The sequence below is a fragment of the Hesperophylax consimilis genome, chromosome 9 (genome assembly GCF_061612785.1).
Source record: "Hesperophylax consimilis isolate HC1 chromosome 9, BYU_Hcon_1.0, whole genome shotgun sequence".
Taxonomy (NCBI): domain Eukaryota; kingdom Metazoa; phylum Arthropoda; class Insecta; order Trichoptera; family Limnephilidae; genus Hesperophylax; species Hesperophylax consimilis.
Genome location: NC_142844.1, coordinates 35,389,756 through 35,404,452, shown reverse-complemented (window position 1 = coordinate 35,404,452; position 14,697 = coordinate 35,389,756). Strand labels below are relative to the sequence as shown.

Sequence of the window (14,697 nt, the reverse complement as noted above, 5' to 3'; positions counted from 1 at the left end):
TGAATTGATTGTATGAATTTTTTGACCGACAATTTGAAGTTACATTAAATTTAGTTTTCCAAGATAAAAATTGCACTAGTTTTAATTTGACGATCAAAATTGTTTTTTTAAAAGTGGCTTATATTAATGTGTGTAGAAGCTTATTATGCTTAGTATAAGATTTCAACTCTGCAGCCCGCAGGTGAAAAGGACGCTATTCTCAGCTTTCTGCACTACCTTGTATACTTGCGAGCTGTGGGCCAATTTCAAAAAACGAACCATGGAAAGGCTACGGATTCAATATAACAATGCTTACCGCATAATGTTCGGACTTCCAAGTTTTGCAGCCCTAATGAGAACCAGAGTAGCAGGAACGAGGGGAAGGATCAACAACTCCAGAAACGTCCCCATCATCGAATCCCGCCAGACCTCAGGATCGAGCATCGAAAAACATTTGAGAAAAATATTGGCCCCCATAATTATCGCTCCGATATACCAATAAGCTTACAAGAAATGTAAATGATTTATGATATCACTCTCCATTCTATATATTTCCTTTTAATTTTTCTTATGTTTTATTTGCTTTATCAAACTGACATTTTATATTTTATTTTATTTGTACTTACTTGAATCTCTGTATATAACATTGTAGTTATATTTTATGGAATGTGTGGGATTGCACTCACCTCTCCACATTCTGGAATAAACTTTTTAAACTTCCGATTTAGTTGTCCGGGTTAAATCTTCCCCAAAGGAAAAGCTTAACCCTTCCACTCACTTTTCCACAAATGATCATCTAGTCAATCAACATTATGTAAGTGCATTATATAAGCAAAATAAATACAAAACAATACAAGAACAACACGTCAAATCACCAGAGATCAAATGGGAAAATAATTCACCGTCTCCAGATATTTTCATATCAGAGGGTTCGGCTCGGTAGAACTTCTAACAGCGCCTATAAATCCTACTGATCCCTCAACATAAATATTTAAAAAATCTTTTGTTATCCTACATGTATCCAAATTGACCAAAATGACCGACTTTTGCATCTTTATATATAATTTTTTTGATAGATCTAATACGCCTAAATTTTTAATTAGAGAGCTAGGTATAATGCCAGTAGCCGAAATAACGAATGGTAATATTTTTATAGTCTGAGAATGCCAAATTCTTTTTATTTCATTTCCTAAATCTGTGTATTTTCTTATTTTTTCACTAACAGATTTTTGAATATTACAGGAATTTGGAATAGCGACATCAATGATATAAGTTATTTTTTTAATTTTGTCATGTAAAACTATATATTATTATTATTATTATTAAATATATACTTTTGATTAAGACGTGTTAAGAAGTTTCAATAAACTGTTTTAGAGTGGGTTTAGTAAGTAGCATATTAATAACTTAACTCGTAAGTTAAAATACAGCTTCGTTTTCAACGCTTAAAATTGTTGAAATGGCAATGCTAAAGATTCACATTGAAGTTTCACAATGGAAAACTTTTCATAAATTATTCAAAGTAGTTGAAGAAATACAAAACTAGAGAGATGCTTCATACGCCAACCTTTTCATAAATACGGAGAAGTTATAAATACTGACGTTCAGATTAGGAAACGTTTTACAATTATTCAACCTTTTTCACAAAGGCACAGCATAAGCTTAAGAAAGTAAAATGGTAAAATGTTTTTGTTTTTTATTTATGTCAACCTTGAAAGTGAAAAATGCAAAGTAGTGAAAGAAAGAGAACGCCGAGGAAATAAAGAATTTTATCGGAAATGTGGAAGCCTTTTCATAATGTTAATGCAAAGTAATTTAAGAAATACTAGTTTTATTATAAGTAGACGACGCTTGGGTCTTCCAAATGCGATGCCAATTTAGCCACTGACCGTTTAATTTACATACGTCGAATTGCAAAAATGAATTATGTTTCTGCATCTACAATCGGTAGCCTTTAGTAAAACATTGTATATTTTTATACTTAACTGAAAACACGAGAATTCTTGTTTTTTTACTTAAAAAATAAAGAGAAAATGCTTTCACGGAACGCCTGGCAGATGTGACACAACGAAATTGATTATTTTTAGTGTAAATGAAAGTAAACATTTCTTTGATGACAAAACAATATATTCATTGTTATTAAAATTAGTATTCACGAACAAAAATATTACAAATTATAAATCATTATCGTTTAGAATAAATCCACTGCCAATTTTAGTGAGAATAGAAGCAAATATACCACACAGAGTTTTGGTGGCCGAGAGGAAAAAAGCCGACGAGTTTCGTGCAAGAGCGGTTTTACCGTCCTGTGCGAGCCAAAATATGTTTCCAATCAAAAACTTTACGATTCCCGAAGATGAAGAAATGTATGCCACGGTACTAACTATACACGGAGAAAAGTTAATTTATTGAAAATCTCTTAAAATGTTGGTAATCCGGTTTAAAACGGGATTACAGCCCGTTTCCTGATAAACTTTTTGTAAATTTATAGTCTTATATCAGAAGACGTGTTCTGCCATTGTGATTATATTTCTTCTTTTTTTTTCTTTATTAAAAGAAAGACAAACATTCCCGGGTACGATTTATCTGACAATATTTGAAAATCTCCTACTACCACCACAGTAAGCGGAAAATGTTGCGTGTGTTGTGATGGAGGACTTAGCCGGCCGAGGAATTGAACACACTACGCCTGAGTGGGACCCAAGCGCGATGTCAACTCGGCCACCGACCTGTCGTATAATATGTTAAATATGTTCGTATTTTACTAAAAGTTTATCAGGAAACCGATTTTTAAGGGTCTAAAATCCCGTTCTTAACCAGATTATGAATAATTTGAGGATATTTTTAATAAATTATTAATACTAATATTTTTATATTTTATTAAAGGTAAACTTGTGTTTTCAAGACAAGGTTTTTATCCAAAAGGACAAAAGATTACATATTACTGTAAGCAATAATTATTAGCCTGAAACACAAACACAAATTTAAAAAACTTCCGAGAAAAAATAAATGCCGCTGACGGGAATGGTTTCATTTAAAAAATAATAACATTTGACAAGTCAAAAATTTCACCATTTAATGAAGATATAATATATCTACGCCACCTAGTGAGAAATTAAGTATTTAGCAATAAATTTCCTACAAATATGAAGCTAGTTGTTTTCAGGCGAAAAAGATCAAAAAGCAATAATTGTTGAATGAAGTACTAGTATATATTGAATTATTTGGTGGTTAAAAATAAGCCAACGTAGCACAGTGGTGCCGTTCACCTGACCGAAGGTGCGGGTTCATTTTCCGCTGGCGGCATTTATTTTTTCTCGAAATTTGTTTCAATTTATATTTGTGTTTTAGGCTTATAATAATTTGTAATAATCATTTTTCTCCGTGTATAGTAAGTACGGTGGCAAACATTTCTTCATCTTCAGGGGGCTGGGGTAGATTTAGTGAGTCGCTACGTTTGATATATGAAATCGTGGGGTCTGAAATAAGAGTGATATATCAAAAGGCACGGTAAAAACTCGGGTTTTATCGGTGGAACAAGTTTAGTTTCCCTGGCCCGGTCGGCTATCTTGCTGCTGCGAGTAGGAAGTTGGGAACTTTTGGGCAATTTGTCAGAGTGGTGGGGAGGGGCGGGAGGATAGGGTGGAGGAATGAAGCGACCCCAACAGTTTCACGTTATTCTTACAATTTCATTTCGGATCCGCGTGACAGGACCTTTAAATCGTTCCTCCATTTGCTGACCGCTCTCGAAGAGTAATGCCAGTATTTATTATTATTTAAACAACGGTACTCTTTATTCCGCTTTATTTTAGTAATACTGGGAGGAAAATAGTGTAATATTATATACTGGCAAACGTGTAATCGGCGTTGCTCTACTTTTCTCTACTTTCAATTAATATGACATCCATGTATTATATATATAAACCTTCCAGAAGGAATTCTCTAAAAGTTAGTGAAAACCCTATCAAATCCGTTGCACAGTTTAGAAGAACTAAGCGCACAAACAGACAGACGCGGATAGTGACTTTGTTTTATACTATTTAAAGATACCGATGTATTGTCACGATTGGGAATTCACTAAAAGTTTATCAGGAAACGACTTGTAATCCCGTTTTTAGTTCATTATGATCTGGGATGTTCCGGGATGTTTCCCAACTTTCCAGACTATTCCAAATGAATGTTACGGGATGTTCTGGAATGTTTTGGAATGCTTTCGAATACTCTCAAATGTTTTTGACTGTTCTATAAATTTCTAGATAGTGAAACTTCCAGCCCTTATATCTTCAAAAACACGCCCTTTAGGTAAAAACGTGAACCTTCTTCATTGATGGGGGATAGAGGGCTATCAAACCATATAACTCCATTGAGCGTACCGGGACGCGTTTCTGAGTTTGAGTAGGTACTCTTAAAGTTCTGTGAATGTTGATCTTAAATTTTAGTTTTGTGAAAAACCGGTCAATAATAACATAGTAACGGAACTTGAATAGAACCTTCACAGAACTTAAAAATCAACATTAAAATTTCAAGATCGTTAGTTGGTCGAGTGGTCCGAGCGTCTGCTTCCAATACTCAGCTTTCTAAGTAAGTCATTATTAATATGTAGAAGGGATTAAAATATTGTCATAAGTTGTTGTGTTTTTAGTGCCTTATGCGTATTTAAAAACATTTATTTAAATTTATAAAAACAATAGATGGTTAACTACTATTGCTTACATAAAAAGTTTCTAGCTATAGTCATTTTTTAACACTATATTATGGAGATTTTCTGCAATATTATTAACAAGAATTGACTTGTTGCGATTCTAGCAGTGCGAATGTTCGTGTTCCGGAAAGTCGATTTCAAAGCAAGCCATGTCCCACTTTTACATTAGACCAGGATATAGAATAGTAGGATCAGATGTTTATATGTGCTCAAAGGTAAAAATGAAATAAAATCACATGTGTGATATTGAATTCTTTTGAACAGGTTTCCAATGACCTAGTTAGGTGAACAAGGAAAAATGCAGGTCTCAAATAAATACGCAGCACAAAATATTTAAGGACGTCTCAAAAATCTCAAAATTTCATTTTCATCATGGAAAATATATATTATTAATAAGTTGAATCATTGAAAAATATCGGAAAAACAACGCTCTCTCCCTCTTTTTTATACGTCCATGGGGATGTTACATTTCGGTACATTGAAATGTTTACAATTTCGTACATAAGGTTTATAAACAATGATTGCAAAAAAAAAATTTCATTACAGGGTTTAACAATTTGATTAAATAAATAAAATATTAATTGAAATTATTAATAAACAATTTTGACGTAAACACAATGTTTCGTTATTCTTTTAACACAGAATTTGTTGAATTAAAAATATCAATATCATTGGTAAATTCATTTGCTAAACTATGTAGGCGAGGAATTGGCGAGATTGCTACATAATTTGCTTGTGAATGGTGACATTAAAATAGGTCTTAATGTTTAGTGTGTCATGTAGGCACTCTTAAATTGACTAGACTGAATAGTCCGTAAGTGATTCACTCAGTATCATTAAAAAACTATTTTGATATCAATCAATTATTTGATCCGTACCGTAAAGCAAAATTTTTTTATGGATTATGCCCAATAAATACTCTCAAAGAATAAGTTGATCTTTGACATGAAACTTTCAGAGCTTTCTATTTAGGAAATCTCTAGGCCAATGCACTCACTGTCGCACATCGATTTTTCTATGGACCGTATGGAGTATTGCACATAACAATGTATTTTCAATTGAAATATTTTCAAGAGAATTCTAGAGAAGAGATTCTGATATATTACATAAGCATATTGACTTTATTGACTTGACTGAATTTCAAACTCCGAGCTTGTTATAATGAATTTTGCACAGATTTTTATTTCCGTAATTTCTAGACCAACGTTACAATATTTAACCCAAATCATCATTTCTATCATGAAACGAGTAAAATAAAGCATGATGTAATTTAGTTCGATCCATATATTCAAAATGTTCGATAAGAAAAAAAAATATCGAAAAAGAGAAAGATAAATCTCGTGCGAATCCGGCAAGTGACCAGCTTTGCTACGTTTGGTGACTTAGCAGGGTTGCCTAGCTTCATGAAGTGAGGTTTGTTCAGGTCATTGCGATAGGTGGCGGGCCGGGCCGATTGTGTAGCGGGCCGAATCGGAAAAGGCTGGTTGAGGGAGACTTTTGCATCTTTCCAGCCGGAATGCCTCAACACACAGACCGTCAGATTCCTACCCACCCCTCACATCTTTCTCCTTCCCGGAACCTCCCCTTCTTTATTTCCTTTAAAGAACCTGCACACAGCATTCTCAATCCTTTATGGAGCGTAGGTGAAAAAAAAAACAGGAAAAAAAAATACACACTTCACGTCCAGGGCCGTCTTAAGCTCCTGGGTACGCTGGCTTTAGCAGTCCCTCATTTTGGTAGGGGTTGCTAAAGATTTTCAAAGATAAAAATGCACTAAGTTTCAGGGCCATGCAATAAGTTTAGGGGTCCTTTTTGAAAGTAAAAAACCCACAGGAAAACAACAAAAACAAAAAATAATGTTTCTGTACTATGAGTTCCGGGGGCCCTTCTGGCCGGGGCCCTGGGCTCGTGCCCCGCGTGCCCGTAAGACAAAGACAGAACTGTTCACGTCTAACAAACAGAAGGGTGGATAGTATTTATTTTTTGTTGTTCTCCATAAAACGGTTATATAGTTATATTACAAAGAAGATTACATTATGTGTGTACCACCATCGTTGAAAGTGTTAAATATACGTTAAAATGTTAATAATTTTATTTGCAGTTCAAATAGTGAAGTATAAACTTAAATAGCTTCAAGAAAGTCTTTTTAGCATTTTATGTTATGAATAGGATAGCGCATTTTAATGAAATATGTTTTAAAAGATTCGCTGTACGTTATGCAGAGCAGATTGTCCCAGGAGTATTAATGAAAGCGTGCATAAATGATGTTTCAACAATATAATCCAATTAGTCCGCTACGTGCCGCTAGTCACGTCACGGGCTATTTTCTTCCAGTACCTACCATATCAACACTGGAGGCTTTTAGGTCACAGCTAGTTCATATTAAAATTAAGAGTAGGTAGTTCCTTAGAAAGCAGTAGGTAGAAACACAACTCAATCAGAGTCAGGAGCAGGTATTTTAATCAAATGCAAAACCTTAGATATATTCAAGCTCCCAAGAGTTTGCTGTATTCTGAGTATTTCTCAAGGAATTTAACTGGATATAAACTTTTGTAACGCAATTAAAATAAAATTGTGTTTTTCACTCAAATAAAGTCAGGTCTCTAACGACGAAACAAAAACATCACACAAAAACAAAAACATTTGGTTGGGCTACAACGTTTTTTTGTTTTTCATTGGCCACAGAATTTCCATGGCCCTGTCCTAATGTTTCGCGTTCGCACAAACATTTGGTTGTATGTTTATGGTAAAATTGTCGCTGGAGATACAGACTCATACGTATTATGAAATATCTTGGCAAATTACTTCCATTTTAAAAATACGAAAGGTATCCGGTGCTTAAAAATTCTAAACCCAAGATGAACTGATCGGGGTGGCAGCACGGCTAAGAAATTTCCGACCGAACTGCAATATTATGTGATGGCGTCTTTGATTTGAAAAAGGGAAAAAACATATTGTTCACGGACAAGCTAGCGATCTAAAGACGTCTGCAGGTATCAGACATTTAACGGAGGCTTTTGGCTTAGGATAATAGTTTGCCATGGATAAATTCCGTTTGTTACCCCTTTACAAAAAAAAGTTCTGTTATTCTGTTATTGTTCTGGAAAGGAGATTAGTTAAGCCCTATCTACTGGGTTATCGTCAACACGATTTAATATTATTATTCTGGAAAAGGGGCAAGTCAAGCCCTATCCACTGGGCTATGGTCAACACGATTTAATACTATTGTTCTGGAAAGGGAATTAGTCAAGCCCTATCTACTGGGCTATCGTTAACATGATTTAATACTTTTGTTCTTCAAAGGGAATTAGTCAAGCCCTATCCACTGGGCTATCGTTAACACGATTTAATACATTTGTTGTTCTTTAATGATATTGAAAATAAAAGTTTATACTTTGTGATTCCTCGGCTGGCTAAGTCCTCCATCACAACACAAGCAACATTTTCGGCTTTCTGTGGTGGTAGTAGGAGATTTTCAAACATTGTTGGGTTATTCGTAACCTGGGAATGTTTGTCTTTCTTTTTAAAAAAAAAAAAAAAAATTATTTTTCGAGTAGAAGGTTAGTGTATATTTATAATCTTAAAAGTGCGAGGGGTATGGTTTTTTTATATTGACATCAATATGTAAATGGTTTCGTTAACTTCACTACTGATACTACCTTTAAACATATAAAAAATACTGTTAAGTAAACGAAGAGTATTAGTTGAAAGCTTTATGATAAAAATTATGGCCATGTTTGAGCACTTTCGGTACACCTACTTTAAAGACATTTCTTTAATTTCGATGCTTTAGATATATTTAGCTCAAAATTGTTCTAATAGAAGTTGGCTGTATGACTTCAAATGGAAATGATTCATTTGGTGAAATGTAAGCAATTATACACCAGAGTTAAGTGTATTATGTATAATATATGTACTCTGGATGTGCAAAATGTAGTTGGTCGATTTATTGTATTTAATGATATTTATTATATTTACTAAGGTATTAAATGTATGCTTAATTTTATCTGTATTTTGTATGTAATCTGTTGGACATAAAAGCAGCACGCGCTATTGTTTCTCTATCTGCAGGCAGACTGGACAGCAACGCGTGGCGCAGTACAGCTAGTAAATAAATAAAAATAAAATAAATATTTAAGGCGATGCCATACGTAGTAATGCAAAATCATGTGGTTTTGGTAAGAAAATTTGGTCGCCTAGAAATGTTTCAGATGCTTTAATTAAATACTGCGAGTAGAATACATCTTGGCCTTTGAAATAATCGAATATTTTTTTATTTATGTCTTTTTATAAGCCCAGAAAAAAACAACGTAAAGGCCTATGAAAACTGCTTTAAAGTTCAAAATCTCCTACTTACGAACCCATTTTCGGTTATGATTTTATTTTATAATGTAGCAAATTACGTTATTTATAAAATTATCGAAAAAAATATATTTATGCCTGAACATCCACAAAATAAAATAAAAGGCAATTTTTGGCCATGTTTTTTTCTTGCATAAATCAAAACAGGCGGATGGTGTTAAGCGGGAATTTTAACCTTATCGCCATCTACGTAAGGGTTATTATTGATAGCGGCTCAATTTAAAATATTACACGACGTAGTGCATCGCCTTAATCCAAAATGAAAGATTCCTAAACGATGTTTGCTGTCGAATGACTTCGTGGTATAGTTCATTTTTTTAACCACGTAAACGTAGAAAGGTCTTTGCTTTTTTAGTGCAGTACGCGGAAAATAATTAAAAAATTAATTACTTTCAGCATGTAGGTAAGTAGTAGGCTGATAGATGTAGACCCATTGCAGCGCAATATCATATCTGGGTACGCAGATCTGAAAGAATTGTGAGTTCCAACCAGTCGGGACAAGTAAAGTTTAACCTTTGTGATGTTTTGAATATCCACAAAAATAAACGATAAATAATAAACGAACGTGCTCAAAAAAATTTTTTTGTTTAGACAACGACGGAAGATTTATTGACAGACAGGCCTGGAGTAAACAGATTCCCACGGGAAAGGAGAGACCGGAGGAACAGTCGAGTTTTGAACTTGGGTGCATTGACAGCCCCGAGAAAGGGATACAAATCAGAAGTGTTGTTTGAAATTGCAGTTAATTATTGAATTCAAATGGTATTAGAGAATATTGCGGAATATTGAATTAAAGTGAAAGATTATTGATCCGGTGTTTGTGTGAAGTGAAAGTGGTTCGACTCAGTGAGAGAACAATTAATAATAATTACAATAATAATAATTGGATAATTTGTAGAGCGCCGTTTTGTAAAAACCCACCTCAGGGGCGCCAGGTGTTGTGCAATCGCGATTGTGTTATAAAGTTGTGTTGATTTAAACGTGATTTCGTATACAGTTCGAACTAGATTGCTTGTCTTAAAAACATGAAAATAATAAAAATATTGATTGCGTTTTTAAAACAGAGTGAATGTACTTAAAGGCAGGAAGTGTTTAATCGGGCTAAGTTATTGATTTGGCGAGATGGCATTCTATCCACGGAGACCGAAAACCAGAGAATCAAATAGATTATTAACTGTGGGTTCGAATCCTAACAGATTAGGGAGGTACAATTTTATTTACAGGAATATTTAATTACCCTTTTATAAGCGTAGGGAGGAGGTCGAAAATTAAAGTGATTTAGCTATATAGTGTAACCAGGTAAGCTTCACGCTGAGAATGAGAGGTGACTAACTGGGTGAGTTTTTTATATTATTTATTAAATTTCAGAGGACCTTTTTAAAAGACGGATGCAACCGAGGTACAGGAACTAAGTTTACGACACCTGCCGCCCAAATAATGTTATCATTAACAGGGATGTGCTAGGCGAACCGTCAATCAGCTGTGAGCGAGAGACGAGTCAACGACCTTTTCATATATAGGACAAGACGCAGGTACAGTCAGTCAAAGGGGGAAGTTTTGCTAGCGTATGCCGTCCCAAATTGAAAGCGATCGGATGCAACCAGACGGAACAAAATGAAAACTTTTCTTCTGTTATTTGACTTTCTAATTTAATACTTTTCATCTATTGTTTGACTTTCTAAGTTACGAATTGGGATGCACAAAAACAAATCTAAAGTCAAAAGAGGGAGATGGTAATCTCCGAAATAAAACTACCAACCGAACAACTTTTCTCAACAGGTACCTTTCGAGAGGTAGGCAGCCTCTTTAAATTAAATGCAAAAATCAAACCAATTATCCGTTTATACCTACCTGAGAGGATAGGTATTCAGTAGGAGTTACCCATACCTAATACACGAGGATGCTAGTAACCTCATAAAATAATTACTAGAACCGAATATTAAAATACAGACAGTCCTCATCCTAAATTTGGCATTTCGAGTAGACCTTACATATATCTCACATGATAATTGGCTGAATGGGTAGGCACACAACCTATCGTTAAAAAGCGGGCTAAATGTCGACAAGATCGTCGTGTGTTATCTATGTATTGACCTAGAAAGCGATGTAAATCCCCGACGGCGTGGGAGTTACAACGTTTTCTGGAGGTGGCACGTAACTTAGGACCTTGCGTGTCACATTTTCGCGACTAGATTCGTGACAAGGGATGTCATGGTTTTCCCCTTCTACACTCAGTAAAGTAGATTTTCCTGGAGGTGTTTGAGATTGGGGCAATTCTGAAATTGGTGATGAGACCTGGTTTTCTTTATTCTGGCGTGAAGGTTGCCGATTTGGAACAAGGGGAGACCCGGCCGGTTGTGATATCCAGACACGCAGATATCGATCGCCTTGCTCAAATTATCATCCATCAGTTTTGTTTGGTAAGAGGAGGAGTCAATCTTAGCTTGAAAAAAATTCATTTCCTTTCCTCTCCTTCCCCTCCCAAAATATATACATGGATGGCGCCGACAACTAACACCATAAACTTATCGTATGTATATCACATATATAAAATCTAACACTTTATTATATTCACATTACCCTACGATAGGTAGAATCGAGTAGCTAGTGGGGGGGGGAGCAGGCGACTTAGAAGATAAGGTTTATAAAATGGTTTTAAAACACAGCGGTAATGGATTCAACTCACTCTATCTCAAAAGAACCAAGGGATACCACACATACATAAATAACTAGGTTTCTAAACCGAGAAACAAAAACCCAACACAACGTTCGGTGAAGCCTTTTTATACTGAACCGTCACGTGAAATGAGTACGTTCAAGGTCGTACGTCACGTAGACAAACTAGGATGTACACACTTGAAGGGGTGTGTAATAAAGAAAAGACGGCAGGGAGGACCTTCCTACCCCGGATATATATATAACCAAAGCCTTATGGAAAAGTTACCTACGGGACTTAAGGAAAATTATCGTAGAAAGAAGAGAAGGAAAAGTTTGAAGTAAAAAGGGCAGATCATTACACCTTGTTATAGAAAGGCGACATTTTTATACACGTTCTTTTTCTTTATGAAGGGTTACATTAAGGACGGGTGGTTTCGCAGAATTTAAACAATTCATCAAATTTCAACGTCAATTTTCAGGTCCTGTGAAAGTTTAAGTTCTGTAATTATAACACTATGGTCGAGAAGCTTCACAGAACTGAATAATACAAGAATTAAAATAGAACTTCCAATAAAATTGAAAAAGAAATTTCAATGAACTTGAAAATTAGCTTTGAAATTTAATGAGTTTTTCAAATTTCTAAAAACAACCCGTCCCTAGAAAGTAAATTTAAAAAAAAGTTTTTTTGTGAAAATTTTTATCATTTGCATTCTATTATTTTATGAACTATTCATAAAAATGTAAACTAAAAATGAAAACAAAAATAGGTAACGCGTAAGGTCAGGCAGATAAAATATATTCAAATATAAAAATAAAGAGAACTCTTTGATCGCGTCAAAAACAAGAATCATAAACTCCTGAGACATTTTAAAAAAATATTTGTTATTCGTGAACAATATTTATTCTGAAATTGAATATTTTGGAAAACCATGATTTTTTTTTTTTTTTTTTTATATTTACTCCACACAGGAGGCCCTGAAGAAAATAATTTCCCTCGGGGCCTATGTCATCTTTGGGGATGCTGTGTGGAGGGTCTTTTTTTGGAGAGGAAGGAGTGAACATGGGTCTTGAAGAGTCCCATGTTGTAGGAGGGAGGAAATACAGAGGCCGGCAGTTCATTCCACAGCCGAGCTGTTGAACTTAAGAACGAATCGTAGAAGCGACCCGTTCTCATGTGACAAGTGTCAACTGTGTACAAATTATTGAATGATTAATTTTCATGTACAACAATTCTGATATTAAAGCATGTACCATGCTTATTTTGTTTTGATGAGGGGGAAGAGAGGTCACAATTACATATTATTATTGTTAAAACTGTTGATTTGTGTAAGTTTAATTATCAAATCATTAATAATTAGTGTGAGGAAAACTTAGTAATTTACGAATATGTTATCACGATGTCGGAACCCGTGTTCGTGAAAATTGGATAAAAACAAGGAATTTCATCTTGATAATATGGATGTAATATACTAAAAGTTTATCAGGAAACCTCAGAAATCAGGATCAAATAAGAAATAGATTTTCATGAACACGTGTTCCGACATATATTCGAAATTTAATAAAATCAGGAAACCTGTTAATTCATTCGTAATACCTGCAATCCCGTTTTAAAACACTCATTTTTCTACTTGTAGCGGACATAATCCACCAAGGGCATTGTCAGAAGGAAGTTTCGTTATTATTATTAGATAAAAGAAAACAATTGACAAAGTCGAATAGTAAAAAATTTTCTTTTTCGTTTCAGTTTCAAAGGTCCAGGAGTTCTAGTATGTTCCATAGACAACATGCCTACCCAGTTGCCTCGTGAAGCCACGGATTTCTTCGGAGATCTCCTGATCCCCTTCGCCATGAACATCATGCAATCTGATGCCACAAAGCCTCTAGCTGACCACAAATTCTCTCCAGCCGTCGAATCGGTAAGTTCAAACATTATATTTGAATAGCTTATGGTGACAGAACGTAATCGTAAAAAACGTGATCTTAATACTTGATGATATTTTATTTGAGAGATTATCCGTCAATAGTAAATGAAGCTAATAAAAGAATATATCTCAAATATTAATGGATCTCTCACGAGTATACTTGTTATACAAATAATATGCTTCGTAAACTTCACGGCATACCTACCAGATGAAGGTATTTAATATTCACATCGAAGTATATTGGTATGATGTTAAAAATATCTCAAAACACATGACATTACAATGTCATTGAAACGAGTTTCATTATCAATACACCTACGTTTTAACCGTCACGTCGCGTCAGCTAAGTATAATAAATGAAAATAGATTTCAGTCTGAAATAAGTTTGCATTAACAGCAAAATCGGCGCGCAGCGCAAAACAGCCGTTTCAGTTCCAAAGTTTAGACAAATTATGTTCTGTTTATCATAAAATAAAATATATTTTTAAATACATAATTTGTTATTCTATACTTTGGGGGATAAAAATGCGTAACAATATTTAAAACAATAGCGTAAAAAAATATTTACAACACCAGTAGAACTTGCTTAAAGTTCAATTGTATCCTTTGATTCTTAATACGGGAGACGTATAAAAACATTCATTTTCACAACACCGACGATGTCTTAACCTCCTATTATTTTAATTACTTTAATAGGCACTTATACATTCCTGAAATAAATAAATTAAGTGTTAATGTAAAACTTTCCGCATAATATGCAGTCAGTGCAGTTAATGGTTTATTTGTGCGTCAGTGCAAGTCAGTGTTTGTTTGAATGTCGAAGGGAGAGGTTATTCATTTTTTGCTGCAAAAAAGTTTTGTAAACATGAAAACATCCGAAAAAAAGTCAAAGTAATGGTAAGTAGTTATAATTATAAGCATCGTCGCATAGCCAAGTTGATTTTTTGACAACATCCACCGTGTCGGCTAGCGAACACATATAACAAACGGTGTAAAATATTATAGAAACCTTCACCTGTATCGGATTCCAAAGCGTTTTACACATGTGATTCCATATAGATTCGGTATGGAAAA

The 14,697-nt window shown here is 34.5% G+C and overlaps 1 protein-coding gene across 2 annotated transcripts in view; it reads left to right on the top strand.

Moving 5' to 3' along the window:
* LKRSDH (lysine ketoglutarate reductase/saccharopine dehydrogenase) overlaps positions 1-14,697 on the top strand; it is a 418,858-nt gene that overhangs the window by 195,760 nt on the left and 208,401 nt on the right. For both annotated transcript variants that reach the window (XM_089635917.1, XM_089635918.1), the window contains exon 11: positions 13,446-13,617. In XM_089635917.1, coding sequence (XP_089492043.1) covers positions 13,446-13,617 — 172 coding nt within the window. The remainder of the gene's footprint in view (positions 1-13,445; positions 13,618-14,697) is intronic.